The 19,770-nt window shown below is 47.1% G+C and overlaps 2 protein-coding genes and 1 long non-coding RNA gene across 4 annotated transcripts; all 3 read left to right on the top strand.

Annotated features, from left to right (window-relative positions):
* The first annotated feature begins 1,799 nt into the window (after positions 1–1,799).
* Positions 1,800–9,925, top strand: LOC120833637 (cytochrome P450 2J2). The gene is made up of 9 exons (XM_078090699.1): positions 1,800–2,102; positions 3,014–3,176; positions 3,327–3,476; positions 3,562–3,722; positions 7,225–7,401; positions 8,197–8,338; positions 8,431–8,618; positions 8,711–8,852; positions 9,182–9,925. Exons 1-9 carry the CDS (start codon positions 1,920–1,922, stop codon positions 9,355–9,357), a joined length of 1,482 nt encoding a protein of 493 aa, XP_077946825.1. The 5' UTR covers positions 1,800–1,919; the 3' UTR covers positions 9,358–9,925.
* A 1,356-nt stretch (positions 9,926–11,281) lies between these two features.
* LOC120833638 (cytochrome P450 2J2) lies at positions 11,282–19,528 on the top strand. Of its 2 annotated transcripts, XM_078090700.1 has the most exons (10): positions 12,162–12,487; positions 13,400–13,562; positions 13,713–13,862; positions 13,948–14,108; positions 14,193–14,369; positions 15,053–15,194; positions 15,287–15,474; positions 15,561–15,702; positions 18,425–18,526; positions 18,624–19,528. In XM_078090700.1, exons 1-9 carry the CDS (start codon positions 12,305–12,307, stop codon positions 18,523–18,525), a joined length of 1,407 nt encoding a protein of 468 aa, XP_077946826.1. In that variant the 5' UTR covers positions 12,162–12,304; the 3' UTR covers position 18,526; positions 18,624–19,528. The 2 variants fall into 2 exon arrangements, with proteins under 2 accessions (XP_077946827.1, XP_077946826.1); XM_078090701.1 differs by lacking the exon at positions 18,425–18,526 and having other exon boundaries at positions 11,282–12,487.
* LOC144388791 (uncharacterized) lies at positions 17,890–18,220 on the top strand. The gene is made up of 2 exons (XR_013453035.1): positions 17,890–18,014; positions 18,111–18,220. It is a non-coding gene; the product is annotated as an uncharacterized LOC144388791 (long non-coding RNA).
* Positions 19,529–19,770: the final 242 nt, after the last annotated feature.

Below are 19,770 nucleotides of genomic sequence, written 5' to 3'. Positions count from 1 at the left end.
TGTGTGGCACTGATGTCATGCTTTAATTAGTTTGGCTTCTGGAGCACGTGGAAGTTTAAATGACTAAAAACATCAAGAAGTGATGCATTTAAAAAAATACTTTATGGTCTGTCTGACTCTAGAGGGGCCGTCATTTAATAAATGAAAATCATGCTGTATTGATGAAGACAGAAACTAGAGGTTAAGACCATAAAGTCATGTTTACAATGTTTACTGAGAGAATAAATCAAGTAAGTCATTTCCTCATATACCTCTATACAACCAGACTTCTCTGCAAAAGGAGGAGTTTGTTTAATATAAGGACATGTTATGAAACATGTTCTATAGGGAATATATCTTTAAACATTCTACACTGTAACATTCTATACTGTTGGGCCTGCTGCACCCGCCTAATCCAGACAGTTAAAATCATATAATTACTGCACACATTAACATCCTGCCACAATGTCACATTGAGACCTGGGGACGGAGTCTTGTATGAATTTCTTCCAATTTTTCCAAGTTAATTGGGAGTTTTTTCTCCTGTCAGGGAGTAGATGAGCAAAGGATGTACGACAGCTCTGCGAGGCAAACATTCTGATTTTGGACCATATAGAACTGAGTTAAACACAATATGTGATGATTATGTGTTATTATTAAAGTGTACTAGCTGTTAGATGATATTATGCATGTTATGTTTACATGAAGAAGCCTAAGACAAAGGCGTGATCGTTGATTGTATTGTATTGAAGGTCAGTGAGGGATTTCAGATGGAGCCAGGGGGGAGTCATGTGATGCAGTGGAGCAGAAAATAATTCACGAGGGAGGAGCTTTGTAAATCAGTTATTAAATTCTTTATCATTTTTAAACTCGAGTCAGTTGACTTTTTATGACCTCTCGTCTCTGACGGCCCGAGAGTAACAGTAGTGATCCTTGTTCAGAAGTTCAGAACTCGAGCGGATGCATTGCTATGCTGGAATATGCTTATCCAGGCGTAGCAGATGTTATCGAAGTCGGCGGCCCCGCTATCGGGGGTTCCGGGCCCCGACCCGACAGACGTTGTAGAGCACGTTCCAGTTGACGCAGAGCAGAGACGGAGAAACCAACAACTGGAAGAACAGAAGCAGCAGCATCCTTACGCGGCGGGGTCCTCTCCCAGGAAGCAGCGGTTGTGCAGCTGGACCCTCATCACCCCCGAAGATGTGCACGACAAACATGTAGAGGCAGAGCACGTTAGCCAGCATGGGGAGGATGATCAGGAGCGCTGACACGACGTCACGCATACCTGCAAGGATGAAGACAAAAGATGATTGAGTTGTAATTTTGGACTAAAATAATCAGTTCTGCACCAGATAACTGACCTTCATTCTTCTGAATGAACCTAATAACGTTATTTCTCAAATGTAATGAAAACAGATAATTGTAAAGAAAAGTCTGCTTCGGGAGGATTATCGAATGAATCCACAACAAGAGTCCGGTTAAACGCTGCAAACCAAAAAACTCCATTCACGGAGGTGGACTTACTCGCTAAGTCAAAGCGAGGGGACAAACGGGGAGGAGGTATTCTCTGATCGCTTCACATGCAAAATGTGAATGTACACACATTCTAACACTTAGAAGCTGCTAGGCTATCTCAACATGGACCCTGCCTCAGTGGTGCAGTCTACGTGATACTGCCCCATACGGTGAAAAGGTCAAGGATTTCCGTTTACCCACTAACAATAATGCAATGATACACACCCCTCCTCCCTCCCTCCCCGTCCACATGTATGAACCTTTGGCCTTGTTTTTCTCTGCAGAGGTTGAGCGAGAGCATTAGTGTTACGTAACATTCCCCTGTTGGGACTCCCTCACCTCCCCTCCTCACTCAGAACACATTCCACTTACCACACTCTCACTCATGGAAGCAAACTGAATTTTAGGACTTTTCAAACGTTATCATGATTTTTCAAGCGCTTTTTGATTGTATGGACTGTACCAGCTGGTTGCTGGTGACTTTAGCTGCGTTACTTGTGACGGATGTGGTCAGGATGTGGAGACCACACAACTTTCCACCAGGACCGTGGGCGCTGCCTTTTCTAGGAAACATCTTCACAGGACTGGACTTCCAATCAATAAATAAGGTGAGGTGCACAGAACCACTTTGTTCTTCTAGAGTAAGGAAGGATCCATGGTTACTGGAGTGGAAACTAGTGGGTAATGCTTGATTTGTGAAATCAAAAGTATCTTAAGCTTGTCTCAATCATATTTATTACAGAGTAGCATATAGAAAAACAATAAAGAATGCACAAAATCATCCAGCACAAGCCATATGCACAGACAGCGGTCCAATTCAGCTGGGGGACGGCCTTCCTTCTCCCTTAGAAGAGCGGGAAGATCTGACGAGCTTATTGGTGTAAAGAGAAGCTTTTAATACACATCAGAGCTCCACGTTGCCCACACAGAAGGCAACCGGGAAAAATGAGCTGCACATGTTCATTCTTCAACTCCTCGCGCCTCCTCTCTCCGTATGACGGTGAGCAGAATGTGTTTAACAGAAAGATACACAAACCATAATTGAGGATAACTGCGCTTCCAGCTCTGGTGACACTGAGCCGTCGTGAACTGAAGAGGCCACAGAGAAACCAAGAGAACACACGGTGTGCATGAAAAACAGAGGAGGGCAAAAAGAATGACAATAAATACACAACACTACCAAATGGTTGCATCTGCAAAGTGCTTTCTGTCTACTGTTTTAAAGGCTCTATGCAACAACTCTTTGGATCAACAATCACATAATTAGGGGGAAACTGGGGTCAGTACATTGAAAAGTGTTGCTGATCTATTAGTTGTAAAAATCACAGGCACATGTATCAGAGGTGACAGCAGTGCGATACTCATTTCCCACCAGTGGTTTCAGTGTCATGTTCCCTCAGTGTTTATGCAATCTCATCTTCTTAAGGACTTCCAATAAGCTGTTCACAAATTCAAAGAAGACAAAGGTCTTTGTGAGAAGTTCCCTCCCTTGAAACGTGATCGGTTCCTTTGGATGCAGCTTGCTGAGCAGTACGGTCCAGTGTTCAGCTTGAGGAAAGGCAGCACGAGGATGGTGTTTGTCTCCGGCTACAAGATGGTCAAAGAGGCTCTCGTCAACCAGATGGACAGCTTTGTTGATCGACCGGTTATTCCTCTCTTCCACAAAACCTTCAAAGGGATTGGTGAGTGAACACAAACGATTGAGTGTGTGGGACAGAACATGCCTCTCCGGGCTAAAACAACATCTCTTCATGTCCTATCGATGTCGTGTTGACTTTGATTGTTCGGGCTTGTGCTTGCCTTAACTGTGGTTTGAGATAATGTTCCCACAGGTATAGCTATGAGCAACGGTTACCTCTGGAAGCAGCAGAGGAAGTTTGCCAACACTCACCTGCGTTACTTTGGAGAGGGTCAGAGGTCGCTGGAAAAATACATTCAGGTTGAAAGCGAGTTCTTGTGTGAAGCTTTCAAAGAGGAACAAAGTAAGTAATGATTCATCTGTTAGGACAAATGCTTTACATCCGACAATCTTCATCATCACCTGAGTGTCGTTCATCGTACTCCCAGGAGGACCGTTCAATCCCCACTACACCATTACGACCGCAGTGGGCAACATCATCTCCTCTGTGGTCTTTGGACAGCGCTTTGAATACAGCGATCAGAGCTTTCGAACGGTTCTGGAGCTGGACAATGAGGCCGTCCTGCTCGCCGGCTCTCCTCTGGTTCAGGTAGCTCCCTGATCCGTCTCCACTATCACGTTGTGGATCACAAACTAGATGTCAGTCAGGCTGGAGCCGGGGAGGGGGACAAGGACGCAGAGAGGTTTGACTGCTAGAGATTTATTCCAATAATTCCTATATCTAATAATACCAAATACAAAGATCCTTTCACAAACACAACACTAACGCGGGTGTGGACATGCACAACTACAAGACACACTGGCACAGGACAAAGGGAGACGCAGACAATAAGTATCCATGAGGGAGGTGAGGGAACACGTGGAGACAATAAGGAATAAGGGGAGACAATCGACAGGAGACACCTGAGGAAGGGCAAGGCACCTGAAACGAGAGGGGGTTTAGACGCCACAATAAAACAGGAAGTATCAAAATCAGACGTAAGATGGGACACAAACACAAACTTCACCAACATGTATGACAGTACCCCCCCCTAAGGCTGAATTCCAGGCGGCCTTGGAATGTCCGGATGGTCTCTGTAAAAATCTCGAACGAGATCAGGGTCCATGATGAGGCAGGGAGCCACCCATTGTCGTTCCTCCGGGCCGTATCCCTCCCAGTCTACGAGGTACTGCCAGCCTCTGCCGCGCTTCCGTACTGCCAACAGCTTTTTCACTGTGTAGACCGGACCACCGTCGATCATTCGAGGGGGCGGGGGGGGGCTTGGGGTCTGGCACCATACTGCTCTCCATGACTGGTTTTATTTTGCTAACATGAAATGTGGGGTGAACACGAAGCGACCTGGGCAGGCGGAGGCGTACAGCAGCTGGCTTGATCACTCTGGACACGGGGAACGGGCCGACGAACCATGGGGCCAGCTTGCGTGACTCCACCTGCACGGGCAGTTCCTTGGCCGCGAGCCACACTCGCTGGCCGGGCTGATAAACCGGAGCCGGTCTCCGTCTGCGGTCTGCTGCCCTCTTGACCCTGTCCCCCTGTCTGATCAGCGTCTGGCGAGCTGCTGCCCAGATGCGGCGGCAGCGGCGGACCAGGGCGTGAGCAGAGGGCACAGACACCTCTGATTCGGACTCTGGGAAAAAGGGGGGTTGGTAGCCGAACACACATTGAAGGGGGACATACCAGTGGCGGAAGTGGGGAGGGAGTTATGGGCAAACTCGACCCACGTCAGGTGCTTGCTCCAGGCTGCAGGGCACTGCGCCACCAGGCACTGGAGGCCAGTTTCCAGCTGTTGGTTGAGGCGCTCAGTCTGGCCGTTAGCCTCAAGGTGGTACCCTGATGTAAGGCTCGCCGTGGCTCCCATGAGCTTGCAAAACTCCTTCCAGAACCTGGAGACGAATTGTGGCCCCCGATCAGACACAATGTCCCGGGGGAAACCGTGAATCCTAAAAACACTGTCCATCATAACCACTGCCGTCTCCTTAGCTGATTAGCAGTTTAGGTTTAGGTAGGGCTATGTAGTGCACCATCTTGGAGAATCTGTCCACCATAGTCAGGATAGCGGTGTTACTGTTTGACGTCGGGAGCCCCGTGACAAAGTCTACCAAGATCTCGGCCCATGGCCGGGATGGAATGGGCAGTGGCTGGAGCAAGCCTGACCGGGTTCCGGAGGAGTTCTTGTTTCTGGCACAGACTGAGCATGCCTCCACGTACTCCCGGACCTCCGGCTCTATGGCGGGCCACCAGAACCTTTGCGTGATGGCAAACATGGTCAGCCGTACGCCCGGATGGCAGGTGAGCAGGGACGAGTGAGCCCAGTGAATCACCTGAGGGCGCAATTCCACAGGGACAAACAGGCGATTATCAGGACTCCCACAAGGTGGAGGGGTCTCACCGTTAGCCTGCTTCACCTTGGATTCTATAGGCCAGGTCACTGCTCCAACCACACAGTTTAGTGGGAGGATAGGCTCAGGTGCCCTGGCCACCGACTTGGGGCTGAACAACCGTGACAGAGCATCAGGCTTGGTGTTCCTCGACCCCGGTCTGTAGGATAAAGAAAAATCAAAGCGGTTAAAAAACAATGACCATCGGGCTTGACGCGAATTGAGTCGCTTGGCTTTCCTAATATATTGTAGATTTTTGTGATCTGTCCAAACCAAAAACGGGTGCTGAGCCCCATTCGAGCCAGTGACGCCATTCCTCCAATGCTGCCTTCACTGCCAGTAGCTCCCGGTCCCCCACGTCATATTTCCGCTCTGCTGGCGTCAATCGGCGGGACAAAAAGGCACAGGGGTGAAGCTTGTGGTGCCCTTCGGCTCGCTTGGAGAGGATGGCCTCGCTGGAGGCGTCCACTTCCACCACGAACTGACGAGCCGGGTCGGGGAGTGTGAGGATGGGAGCTGTGGTGAATCTCCGCTTGAGCTCCCGGAAGGCTGCGTCTGCGTCGGCTGACCAGCAGAACGGGACCTGTGGGGGAGTGAGAGCATGGAGCGGGGCTGCTGTCGCGCTGAAGCCTCTGATAAACCGCCTGTAGAAGTTGGCAAAACCGAGGAATTGCTGCAACTTCTTGCGATTATCAGGTGTAGGCGAATCGGCTACCGCACTTACTTAGCCGGATCCATCTGAACCTTTCCAGGAGCTACGATAAAGCCCAGGAAGGAAACAGTAGTGGCATGGAACTCACTCTTTTCCGCCTTGACATATAGCCCATTGTCCAAAAGGCGCTGTAGGACGAGCTCGACCTGTCTCTTATGGGTGTCAAGGTCGGGGGAGTAGATCAAGTATGGCGAGGGCGATGAGTGAGTCGAGTTCAGGGGGGAGGTCCAATGGAACCATAAGGTCCTGGATCTGGTCCGAGAGTCCCTTTAAAAAAACGTCATATAGAGCCGCAGTGTTCCACCCGCTCTCTGTCGCCATGGTGCGAAAACGAATGCCGTAATCACATACTGACTCGCCCCCCTGCTTAATCTCACTGAGTTCCCGGGCTCTTTCCCGGTCGGTCGCCCCTGGGTCGAAGACGAGTTTTAAAGCGTTGGAAAACTGCCTGGATGACGCTTAGGTTGCAGAGTTCCGAGCCCACTCTGCAGTGGCCCACGCCTTTGCTCTTCCAGTCAGGTGCGACATCATAAACAGCTGCAGTCAGCTGGTCCTGCTCTGCCAAGTCCATACTGGCCAGTGTGTACTGTCAGTCAGGCCGGAGCCGGGGAGGAGGACAAGGACACAGAGAGGTTTGACTGCTAGAGATTTATTCCAATAATTCCTATATCTAATAATACCAAATACAAAGATCCTTTCATAAACACAACACTAACGCGGGTGTGGACACGCACAACTACAAGACACACTGGCACAGGACAAAGGGAGACGCAGACAATAAGTATCCATGAGGGAGGTGAGGGAACAATTAGGAATCAGGGGAGACAATCGACAGGAGACACCTGAGGAAGGGCAAGGCACCTAAAACGAGAGGGGGTTTAGACGCCACAATAAAACAGGAAGTATAAAAATCAGACGTAAGACGGGACACAAACACAAACTTCACCAACATGTATGACACTAGACTGCCGTGCATAACTTGAGTTCGTGCCATCCACAGCTGTATGACGTGTACCCCAGCTTGCTGGACCACCTGCCAGGACCTCACCAGACTCTCCACGGAAACTACAGGGGTATCATGGCTTTCCTGGCAAAGCAAGTAGAGAAGCACCGGGAAGAGTGGAACCCTGAGGACCCCCGGGACTTTATTGACGTATACCTGGCAGAGATGGAAAAGGTGAGATACTGACTCTGATAGTCTTTTGTTAAGCTTCCTGGTATCCTGGCAGATGGTTAATAATCGCCAGGTGCCAATATGACACTAAAGGTGGAGCTGCACCGACGATCTAGTGACGCGGTGGTGGATGCCATTGCGTCCAGTCTCACAATTGGAACATGGTGATGGAACAAAACACGGATGGTTCTGCCTGACTCGGCATCTGTTCCAGCTATTTTTTTAGTTCAACATGACTAGAAATTTGGCCCACATGTGCTCTTCAACATGCTCTACACAAAAGTCAATCACGGTATTTAAAGGCACCTAATTAGATTTTACGCCATTTTGAATTTTGTCAAAAACACATTTTTGCCCATTTATTCTAAATGCTGTTTCCGATTCTCACAAAACCTTCTGTGGATCATTATGTTCAAAATCCCCCCAAATCTTGTTTATTTCTCATTGTTTTGAGAAGAGGGTCTAATGGGTGGGGCTTAATATGGCAAGACACATATCTTCCAAATTACTTGGCCTGTCCTCACCAAATGTATGGCATATGTGTATATTGCACCTCTAAACCTACCTTAATTTTTCTATAATATTTAAAGATAGGGGGCGCTGCAGATGATCGTTCAATATCTGCATTTTTGCTAATTTTTTGCCCATTTTCATTGTTTTTTGGAGTTGTAAAAACTCAATTCTTTTCAAATAGTGTGACCTGGAGACCTTTGCCGTTACAAATCGCATAACATTTTTTGTTGTTGTTCGAATTAGAGCATTTGAGCAGAGCACGCTATATGATCCCAACTTTTCCAGAAAAAGGAGGATCCCCAGGCGGGCTTTAACATTGAAACCCTGCTGGTTTGCACTCTCGACCTGATTGAGGCTGGGACCGAATCATCTTCCACCACTTTACGCTGGGCCCTCGTCTACATGATGCACCACCCAGAGATACAAGGTTAGCTACCTACCAATCACATTGAGCACAGCGTATTCTCATAAACACTATTGATGGTTGCATAATGTTCGTGGCTCTGCTTCCTTCCTCAGAGAAAGTCCAGGCGGAGATTGACCGAGTGATTGGAGAGTCTCGTCAGCCCGCCGCGGCTGACCGACCCAACCTGCCCTTTACAGACGCCGTCATCCACGAGATTCAAAGGATGGGGAACATCGTTCCTTTAGGTTTCCCCAAAATGGCCACTAAAGACGCTACACTGGGAGGATATTTCATACCCAAAGTAAAAGATTATTATGAGCGACCAGCCTCACTCAGGTATAAATGACCAGTTATTTACACATGATAGTAACTTCTCAAGCTTTTTTTTTCCAGGGTACAAGTCTGACGACAGCTCTGGGATCTGTGCTGTTTGACAAGAATGAGTGGGCGACTCCTGACAACTTCAATCCTGAGCATTTCTTGGATTCAGAGGGAAAGTTCCGCAGAAGAGAGGCCTTCCTACCGTTTTCTGCAGGTTTGCACAACACACCGTCAGGGATGCATAGCACTAAAAGCCAGTGGAATTTTTCCGTTGGCTTTTCCGGATAATGGGACAAAATGAGCTTGGTGGCAACACAAACGGTTATGATACGTTCACCTTTTGTTCAGGAAGATGATCTTCACAAATGAAAAAATACACTTAGGATTTTTGAAAGCGTGAATGCAATCAACAGAAGTAAAAACGCTGTAAAGAAACAACACTGTTAATGTGAGTGTAAAGCATGAGGCCTGATAGTTTAATTTCGCTTCATTTAAGACTAAATTTGCGGTTTAGCGGTCTAACCTGAAGCTGGTTCCCCTTAGGTAAACGTGCGTGTGTAGGAGAACATCTGGCCAGGATGGAGCTGTTCCTTTTCTTTACGTCTCTGCTCCAGCGCTTCACCTTCTCTCCTGTTCCTGGAGAGATGCCCAGCCTGCACGGAATTCTGGGCTTCACCTATTCCCCCCAAGAGTTCCGCATCCTGGCTGAGCCTCGCTGAATTTCTCCCCCTGCTACTGCTGACCGCAGTATCCCCACGTTCTCTCTGACACGAGTTTTGTGGATTTTAAGCAGAAGTGTTAGAATTGTAGTTTGTGTGTTATTAGATATTAGTATGCAATATGAGTTAAACAAGTCATATGTGCTATTATTAAAGTGTACTAGCTATTAGATGACTCTCAATATTATGCATGCTTTGTTTACATAAAGAACTATTAAGCGAAAGGTCTGATCATTGAATGTCTTGTAATATTATGTGAATGGCGATCGGTTGGGTCAGGGAGGGAGTACAGATTCGGCCATCAGATGGAGATCAGGGAGATAAATGGCTGGAAGCAGAAAGGAATGTCACGAAGACAACGTGGAAGGAGCTACGTTTGAACGTGCAGCAAATCACATACGGCTGCAAAATGATTGACACACCCGTGAGATTCAAATAGACTGTACTGGGGAGAGACAGAATCTGTGGAGATACATGATTAGAGGTCGGAATCGACTGTGTATTTTGCAAAATATTATGCTATTCATACCGCTTCTGTTTATTATTAAAATTCGTTTTGAATTTTAAACTCGAGCCAGTGGATTTTTTTTTACTTTTCACCTCCGGCAGGGCGAAGGGCATGAGGAGCTGAGCCTTTGCTCTGCTGTTGGACCGCACACGAGACAATCGACTGTAGCAGTATGGAAATAGGATTGTCCTGCTACACTTAACTGCGCCTGCCGACCACTAGGGCGGCGGTAGTATATAAAGGCTGCCCCCTTCTCGCGCCCCACTGATGCATCATTTCCGGGTCAGGTGTTTGTCTGCGCAGAGTAGCGACAGAGTGCACCGTGCTCCTTTTTGCTCTTGGTTCCTCTCAACCGGTGGTAAGTGTTCTCCCTCTCCGTGTTAGACCGAACAATATTCTGTAGCTAACGTTATTGTGGTCACAGGTAGATGTCTTCCTGCCGTGTGGGTCTTTCCTACATGTAACCTTGTCTGTAACTGTCTGCACTGTTAAATGCTGTTAAGTGCACAGTTTGGTCTCCGCCGCGACATACCTAGCATGTCTATTGCCGACACCAGACTTGGACCTGTGTAGTTTTTGATTCTAGCTGACTGAGTAGTTAATCCTTTAATTTGTATTTCTTTTGGTTTGTTTCCCTTATTTTCTTTTTGTTTGCGTTACGTGAATTGTTTGATTAGGATGATTTTTATTTGAATTATTTTCTTCTGTTTTGTGTTGTAAATGTTTTGTTTAATTCTCTTGTAACCTTCTTTTTTTGTTATCCTTCCTAGCGGCTGGTGGTGGCGCCGGTGGTGTGGGTGGTGGTCTTCCTCGTGTCTCGTTTCCCATTGGATTTTTGTGCTATCACTGGGTGAACTCTGGTTTGTTTTAATTTTCCTTCCCCTTCACCGGCGCTTCTCACCATTAGGCCTTAGCAATTAGTTTTCTTTTCTTGTTTTGTGATGAATATTAGATTTTATGGTAACGTGTATTTATTCAATAAAAATGCTTTTGTAAACTGGGAACCACGAGCCCTTGCCTATTGAGTGGAACGAACCTGTGTGCTTTAAAAGGTCTTGGGCCTATCCCAAGTGGCGTTGTCGGTAGGATAGGAAACCATTACGCCACACAATGATCACATATCTGACTCCTATTGAAACTAGTTCATCAGATTATTTCAAAAGACAATCACCATGTCTCTAATCACCCAAGTTTTAAGTCAAAGACGACTGGACTTCATCCTTTTTCCAGCCCAGTTGATCAATTGCTCAAGGGGCCAACTGGACTCCTACAAGCAAAGAGATGCAAAGCATTGTAACACCCAGACACCTCCTCCCTGTGTGCCACTGCCTTCTGTGATTGCAAGCCCCACCCCTATATTTTCCACCTGTGTCTCGTTCTCCTGTGTATTTAGTCTGTGCCAACAGCTTGTTCTGTGCCAGTTTGTTGCTTTCTTCCAATGAGCTTACCAGCGATTCTCCATTGCTATGCTGGAATATGCTTATCCAGGCGTAGCAGATGTTATCGAAGTCGGCGGCCCCGCTATCGGGGGTTCCGGGCCTCGACCCGACAGACGTTGTAGAGCACGTTCCAGTTGACGCAGAGCAGAGACGGAGAAACAAACAACTGGAAGAACCGAAGCAGCAGCATCCTTACGCGGCGGGGTCCTCTCCCAGGAAGCAGCGGTTGTGCAGCTGGACCCTCATCACCCCCGAAGATGTGCACGACAAACATGTAGAGGCAGAGCACGTTAGCCAGCATGGGGAGGATGATCAGGAGCGCTGACACGACGTCACGTATACCTGCAAGGATGAAGACAAAAGATGATTGAGTTGTAATTTTGGACTAAAATAATCAGTTCTGCACCAGATGACTGACCTTCATTCTTCTGAATGAACCTAATAACGTTATTTTTCAAATGTAATGAAAACGGATAATTGTAAAGAAAAGTCTGCTTCGGGAGGATTATCAAATGAATCCACAACAATGGAGTCCGGTTAAACGCTGCAAACCAAAAAACTCCATTCACGGAGGTGGACTTACTCGCTAAGTCAAAGCGAGGGGACAAACGGGGAGGAGGTATTCTCTGATCGCTTCACATGCAAAAATGTGAATGTACACACATTCTAACACTTAGAAGCTGCTAGGCTATCTCAACATGGACCCTGCCTCAGTGGTGCAGTCTACGTGATACTGCCCCATACGGTGAAAAGGTCAAGGATTTCCGTTTACCCACTAACAATAATGCAATGATACACACCCCTCCTCCCTCCCTCCCCGTCCACATGTATGAACCTTTGGCCTTGTTTTTCTCTGCGGAGGTTGAGCGAGAGCATTAGTGTTACGTAACATTCCCCTGTTGGGACTCTCTCACCTCCCCTCCTCACTCAGAACACGTTCCACTTACCACACTCTCACTCATGGAAGCAAACTGAATTTTAGGACTTTTCAAACGTCGTTATGATTTTTCAAGCGCTTTTTGATTGTATGGACTGTACCAGCTGGTTGCTGGTGACTTTAGCTGCGTTACTTGTGACGGATGTGGTCAGGATGTGGAGACCACACAACTTTCCACCAGGACCGTGGGCGCTGCCTTTTCTAGGAAACATCTTCACAGGACTGGACTTCCAATCAATAAATAAGGTGAGGTGCACAGAACCACTTTGTTCTTCTAGAGTGGAGTAAGGAAGGATCCATGGTTACTGAAGTGGAAACTAGTGGGTAATGCTTGATTTGAGAAATCAAAAGTATCTTAAGCTTGTCTCAATCATATTTATTACAGAGTAGCATATAGAAAAACAAAGAATACACAAAATCATCCAGCACAAGCCATATGCACAGACAGCGGTCCAATTCAGCTGGGGGACGGCCTTCTTTCTCCCTTAGAAGAGCGGGAAGATCTGACGAGCTTATTGGTGTAAAGAGAAGCTTTTAATACACATCAGAGCTCCACGTTGCCCACACAGAAGGCAACCGGGTAAAATGAGCTGCACATGTTCATTCTTCGACTCCTCGCGCCTCCTCTCTCCGTATGACGGTGAGCAGAATGTGTTTAACAGAAAGATACACAAACCATAATTGGGGATAACTGCGCTTCCAGCTCTGGTGACACTGAGCCATTGTGAACTGAAGAGGCCAGAGAAACCAAGAGAACACACGGTGTGCATGAAAAACAGAGGAGGGCAAAAAGAATGACAATAGATACACAACACTACCAAATGGTTGCATCTGTAAAGTGCTTTCTGTCTACTGTTTTAAAGGCTCTATGCAACAACTCTTTGGATCAACAATCACATAATTAGGGGGAAACTGGGGTCAGTACATTGAAAAGTGTTGCTGATCTATTAGTTGTAAAAATCACAGGCACATGTATCAGAGGTGACAGCAGTGCGATACTCATTTCCCACCAGTGGTTTCAGTGTCATGTTCCCACAGTGTTTTTTCAATCTCATCTTCTTAAGGACTTCCAATAACCTGTTCGCAAATTCGAAGAAAGACAAAGGTCTTTGTAAGAAGTTCCCTCCCTTGAAACGTGATCGGTTCCTTTGGATGCAGCTTGCTGAGCAGTACGGTCCAGTGTTCAGCTTGAGGAAAGGCAGCACGAGGATGGTGTTCGTCTCCGGCTACAAGATGGTCAAAGAGGCTCTCGTCAACCAGATGGACAGCTTTGTTGATCGACCGGTTATTCCTCTCTTCCACAAAACCGTCAAGGGGATGGGTGAGTGAACACAAACGATTGAGTGTGTGGGACAGAACATGCCTTCCCGGGCTAAAACAACATCTCTTCATGTCCTATCGATGTCGTGTTGACTTTGATTGTTCGGGCTTGTGCTTGCCTTAACTGTGGTTTGCGATAATGTTCCCACAGGTATAGCTTTGAGCAATGGTTACCTCTGGAAGCAGCAGAGGAAGTTTGCCAACACTCACCTGCGTTACTTTGGAGAGGGTCAGAGGTCGCTGGAAAAATACATTCAGGTGGAAAGCGAGTTCTTGTGTGAAGCTTTCAATGAGGAACAAAGTAAGTAATGATTCATCTGTTAGGACACATGCTTTACATCCGACAATCTTCATCATCACCTGAGTGTCGTTCATCGTACTCCCAGGAGGACCGTTCAATCCCCACTACACCATCACGACCGCAGTGTGCAACATCATCTCCTCTGTGGTCTTTGGACAGCGCTTTGAATACAGCGATCAGACCTTTCGAACGGTTCTGGAGCTGGACAATGAGGCCGTCCTGCTCGCCGGCTCTCCTCTGGTTCAGGTATCTCCCTGATCCGTCTCCACTATCACGTTGTGGATCACAAACTAGACTGCCGTCCATAACTTGAGTTCGTGCCATCCACAGCTGTATGATGTGTACCCCAGCTTACTGGACCACCTGCCAGGACCTCACCAGACTCTCCACAGAAACTACAGGGAGATCATGGCTTTCCTGGCAAAGCAAGTAGAGAAGCACCGGGAAGAGTGGAACCCTGAGGACCCCCGGGACTTTATTGACGTATACCTGGCAGAGATGGAAAAGGTGAGGTACTGACTCTGATAGTCTTTTGTTAAGCTTCCTGGTATCCTGGCAGATGGTTAATAATTGCCAGGTGCCAATATGACACTAAAGGTGGAGCTGCACCGACGATCTAGTGACGCGGTGGTGGATGCCATTGCGTCCAGTCTCACAATTGGAACATGGTGATGGAACAAAACACGGAAGGTTCTGCCTGACTCGGCATCTGTTCCAGGTATTTTTTTAGTTCAACATGACTAGAAATTTGGCCCACATGTGCTCTTTAACATGCTCTACACAAAAGTCAATCACGGTATTTAAAGGCACCTAATTAGATTTTACGCCATTCTGAATTTTGTCAAAAACACATTTTTGCCCATTTATTGTAAATGCTGTGTCCGATTCTCACAAAACCTTCTGTGGATCATTATTGGTTCAAAATCCCCCTAAATCTAGTTTATTTCTCATTGTTTTGAGAAGAGGGTCTAATGGGTGGGGCTTATTATGGCAAGACACATATCTTCCAAATTACTTGGCCTGCCCTCACCAAATGTATGGCATATGTGTATACACAAAATTAGGGTAGGTTTAGGGGTGCAATGTATATTGCACCCCTAAACCTACCCTAATTTTTGTATAATAAAATATTTGTTTTTGTTGTATTAGAGCATTTGAGCAGAGCACGCTATATGATCCAACTTTTCCAGAAAAAGGAGGATCCCCAGGCGGGCTTTAACATTGAAAGCCTGCTGGTTTGCACTCTCGACCTGATTGAGGCTGGGACCGAAACAACTTCCACCACTTTACGCTGGACCCTCGTCTATATGATGCACTACCCAGAGATACAAGGTTTGCTACCTACCAATCACATTGAGCACAGCATATTCCCATAAATACTATCGATGGTTGCATAATGTTCGTGGCTCTGCTTCCTTCCTCAGAGAAAGTCCAGGCGGAGATCGACCGAGTGATTGGAGAGTCTCGTCAGCCTGCCGCGGCCGACCGACCCAACCTGCCCTTTACAGACGCCGTCATCCACGAGATTCAAAGGATGGGGAACATCCTTCCTTTGGGTTTCCCCAAAATGGCCACTAAAGACGCTACACTGGGAGGATATTTAATACCCAAAGTAAAAGATTATTTACCAGACTCACACAGGTATAAATGACCAGTTATTTACACATGATAGTAACCTCTCAAACTTTTTTTTTCCAGGGTACAAGTCTGACGACAGCTCTGGGATCTGTGCTGTTTGACAAGAATGAGTGGGCGACTCCTGAAAACTTCAATCCTGAGCATTTCTTGGATTCAGAGGGAAAGTTCCGCAGAAGAGAGGCCTTCCTACCGTTTTCTGCAGGTTTGGACAACACACCTTCAGGGATGCATAGCACTAAAAGCCAGTGTCATTTTTCCGTTGGCTTTTCCGGATAATGGGACAAAATAAGCTTGGTGGCAACACAAACGGTTATTATACGTTCACCTTTTGTTCAGCAAGATGATCTTCACAAATAAAAAAATACACTTAGGATTTTTGAAAGCGTGAATTACATTACATTACATGTCATTTAGCGGACGCTTTTATCCAAAGCGACGTACAATAAGTGCATTCAACCATAGGGTACAAACTCAGGAGAACAAGAAACAAGAAAGTGCAATTTCCTCAAATAGGCCAATTTACAATTTGCTATAGATGAGTGACGTTACAAGTACAATTTAAGTGCTACAATTTGTTAGTCCTTTAGTCGAGGTAGAGTCTGAAGAGGTGTGTCTTTAGTTTGCGGCGGAAGATGTGAAGGCTCTCTGCGGTCCTGATGTCTTCAGAGAGCTCGTTCCACCATTTCGGCGCATGGACAGCAAAGAGTCGAGATCTAGTCGAGTGTTTTGCTCTCAGTGAGGGAGGGACGAGTAGTTTTGCAGATGCAGAGCGGAGAGTGCGGGTTGGGATGTAGGGTTTGACCATGTCCTTGATGTAAGCTGTACCCGATCCATTCACAGCATGGTACGTGAGCACCAATGTTTTGAACTGGATGCGGGCGGCCACCGGTAGCCAGTGAAGAGAGCGGAGGAGTGGAGTAGTGTGGGAGAATTTCGGAAGGTTGACGACCAGTCGAGCTGCTGCATTCTGAATGAGCTGCAGAGGTCGAATGGCGGTGGCAGGGAGGCCAGCCAGGAGGGAGTTGCAGTAGTCCAGGCGGGAGATGACAAGAGCCTGAATCAGTACCTGCGCTGCCTTCTGAGTGAGAAGGGGACGTATTCTCCTGATGTTGTAGAGCGTGTATCTACAGGATCGTGTTGTCGCGGTGATGTTGGGAGTCAGGGATAGTTGGCTGTCGAGTGTGACGCCAAGGTTCTTAGCGGTCAATGTGGGCGTTAGTACGGAGTTTCCAAAGTTGACTGTCAGGTCCTGGGTAAGCGAATCTTTTCCGGGAAAGAGAAGTAGTTCAGTCTTGTCGGGGTTGATTTTCAGATGGTGGGCGGACATCCACTGAGAGATGTCAGTTAGACAGGCAGAGATCCGAGCCGCCACCTGGGTGTCCGAGTGAGGGAAGGAGAGAATTAGTTGGGTGTCATCGGCATAGCTGTGGTAAGAGAAGCCATGCGAGCGAATGACAGCGCCAAGAGAGTTGGTGTAAAGCGAAAACAGGAGGGGACCCAGCACGGAACCCTGAGGAACTCCAGTAGTAAGAGGACAAGGTTCCGACACAGATCCTCGCCAGGTTACCCGGTAGGTGCGGCCGTCGAGGTAGGACGAGAGAAGGGAGAGAGCAGAGCCTGTGACACCAAGTTCCTGAAGGGAGGAAATAAGGATCTGGTGGTTGACTGTGTCAAATGCAGCAGAGAGGTCCAGAAGGATGAGGACAGAGGAGAGAGAGGCGGCTCTAGCAGTGTGGAGTTGCTCTGAGACAGCAAGGAGAGCAGTCTCTGTGGAGTGGCCTGCCTTGAAACCTGACTGGTGGGGGTCAAGGAGGTTGTTACGGTGGAGATAAGAGGAGAGTTGATTAAAGATAGCACGTTCAAGGGTTTTGGACAAAAAGGGAAGAAGAGAGACCGGTCTGTAGTTGTTTTCTTCAGAAGGGTTGAGGGTAGGTTTCTTCAGGAGAGGGTTGACTCTTGCCTCCTTCAGAGAATTGGGAAAACAGCCAGATAACAGAGCGTTGTTGATGAGACAGGTGAGGAACGGAAGAAGGTCAGGTGCGATAGATTGTAGAAGATGTGATGGAATGGGGTCAAGGGTAAGAATTTGGTTAGGAGAGAGGGCGGTGAAAGAGGAAAGTGAGGGCGAAAGAGGTGAGGTCGGTGCGACGCGAGAAGTAGGAGGTGGGTTTGAGAAGGAGGAGCGTATGTCAGCTATTTTCTTGGTGAAGTAGTTGACAAAGTCTCCCGGAGGAAGGGTGGAGGGGGGAGGATGGGTAGGGGGTTCGAGGAGATTGGGGAAGATCGAGAAGAGTTTTTTGGGGTTAGAAAATGAAGATTCGATTTTGGATTGGTAGAAAGAGCTTTTGGCAGCAGAGATAGAAGCAGAAAACGAGGAGAGGAGAGATTGAAATTTAAGCAGGTTTTCAGGTTGTTTATATTTAAGCCATCTCCTCTCCGAGGCTAGCATGGTTGCTCTCATGGCACGGACCGGTTGAGACAGCCACAGAGCCGGAGGGGATTTGCCAGTCCGTCGTGTCGTAAGAGGGCAGAGAGAGTCTAGAGAGGAGGAAAGAGTTGAGAGGAGAGTCTCTGCAGCAGCGTTCGGATGCAAGAGTGAGAAGGAATCAGTTGAAGGGAGAGCTGATAGAACAGAGGATGCCAGCGAGGAGGGAGAGAGGGAGCGAATATTGCGACGAGCCGCTATAGCGTTAGTCAATGAGGGAGGTTTGTTAGTTATAGAGAGTGGAAGGGAGTAAGAGATGAATAAGTGATCAGACACATGAAGTGGAGTTACAGAGAGGTTAGTGGTAGAGCAGTTTCTAGTAGAGATGTAGTCAAGGTGATTGCCGGCTTTGTGAGTAGGAGGAGAGGCACTGAGTGACAGAGCGAAGGAAGAAAGTAGGTGTAAGAGGTCAGATGACTTCTCTGTCTGGATGTTAAAGTCACCCAGGAGGATGAGCGGAGGTCCATTTTCGGGGAAATTAGACAGGAGAATGTCCAGTTCAACAGAAGTAAGAAAGAACAGAAGAAACAACACAGTTAATGTGAGTGTAAAGCATGAGGCCTGATAGTTTCATTTTGCTTCATTTAAGAATTTAAATTTGCGGTTTAGTGGTCTAACCTGAAGCTGGTTCCCCTTAGGTAAACGTGCGTGTTTAGGAGAACATCTGGCCAGGATGGAGCTGTTCCTTTTCTTTACGTCTCTGCTCCAGCGCTTCACCTTCTCTCCTGTTCCTGGAGAGATGCCCAGCCTGCACGGAATTCTGGGCTTCACCTATTCCCCCCAAGAGTTCCGCATCCTGGCTGAGCCTCGCTGAATTGCTCCGCCTGCTACTGCTGACCGCAGTATCACCACGTTCTCTCTGACACAAGAGTTTGTGGATTTTAAGCAGAAGTGTTAGAATTGTAGTTTGTGTGTTATTAGATATTAGTATGCAATATGAGTTAAAGAAGTCATTTAATTACTGTACAAGAGGGTTTTTTGAAAGTTTTCTCCTGTCAGGACATTTAGGAGCAGAGGATGTAGGACAGCCCTACAGGGCCACTGTTTTGATTTTGGACCATATAAACGGAGATAAACATAATGGTTAAAATGTGATCGACTGTGATGATTCAATATGTGCTATTATTAAAGTGTACTAGCTATTAGATGACACTCAATATTATGCATGCTTTGTTTACATAAAGAAGCATTAAGCGAAAGGTCTGATCATTGAATGTCTTGTAATATTATGTGAATGGCGATCGGTCGGGTCAGGGAGGGAGTACAGATTCGGCCATCAGATGGAGATCAGGGAGATAAATGGCTGGAAGCAGAAAGGAATGTCACGAAGACAACGTGGAAGGAGCTACGTTTGAACGTGCAGCAAATCACATACGGCTGCAAAATGATTGACACACCCGTGAGATTCAAATAGACTGTACTGGGGAGAGACAGAATCTGTGGAGATACATGATTAGAGGTCGGAATCGACTGTGTATTTTGCAAAATATTATGCTATTCATACCGCTTCTGTTTATTATTAAAATTCGTTTTGAATTTTAAACTCGAGCCAGTGGATTTTTTTTTACTTTTCACCTCCGGCAGGGCGAAGGGAATGAGGAGCTGAGCCTTTGCTCTGCTGTTGGACCGCACACAAGACAATGAATGATCACATATCTGACTCATATTGTAACTAGTTTTCATCAGATTATCCCAAAAGACAATCACCATGTCTCTAATCACTCAAGTTTTAAGTCAAAGACGACTGGACTTCATCCTCTTTCCAGCCCAGTTGATCAATTACTC

The sequence above is a fragment of the Gasterosteus aculeatus genome, chromosome 16, assembly GCF_964276395.1.
Source record: "Gasterosteus aculeatus chromosome 16, fGasAcu3.hap1.1, whole genome shotgun sequence".
Taxonomy (NCBI): Eukaryota; Metazoa; Chordata; class Actinopteri; order Perciformes; family Gasterosteidae; genus Gasterosteus; species Gasterosteus aculeatus.
The sequence above is the reverse complement of the archived record's forward strand: the minus strand, read 5'-3'. Positions and strand labels throughout refer to the sequence as shown.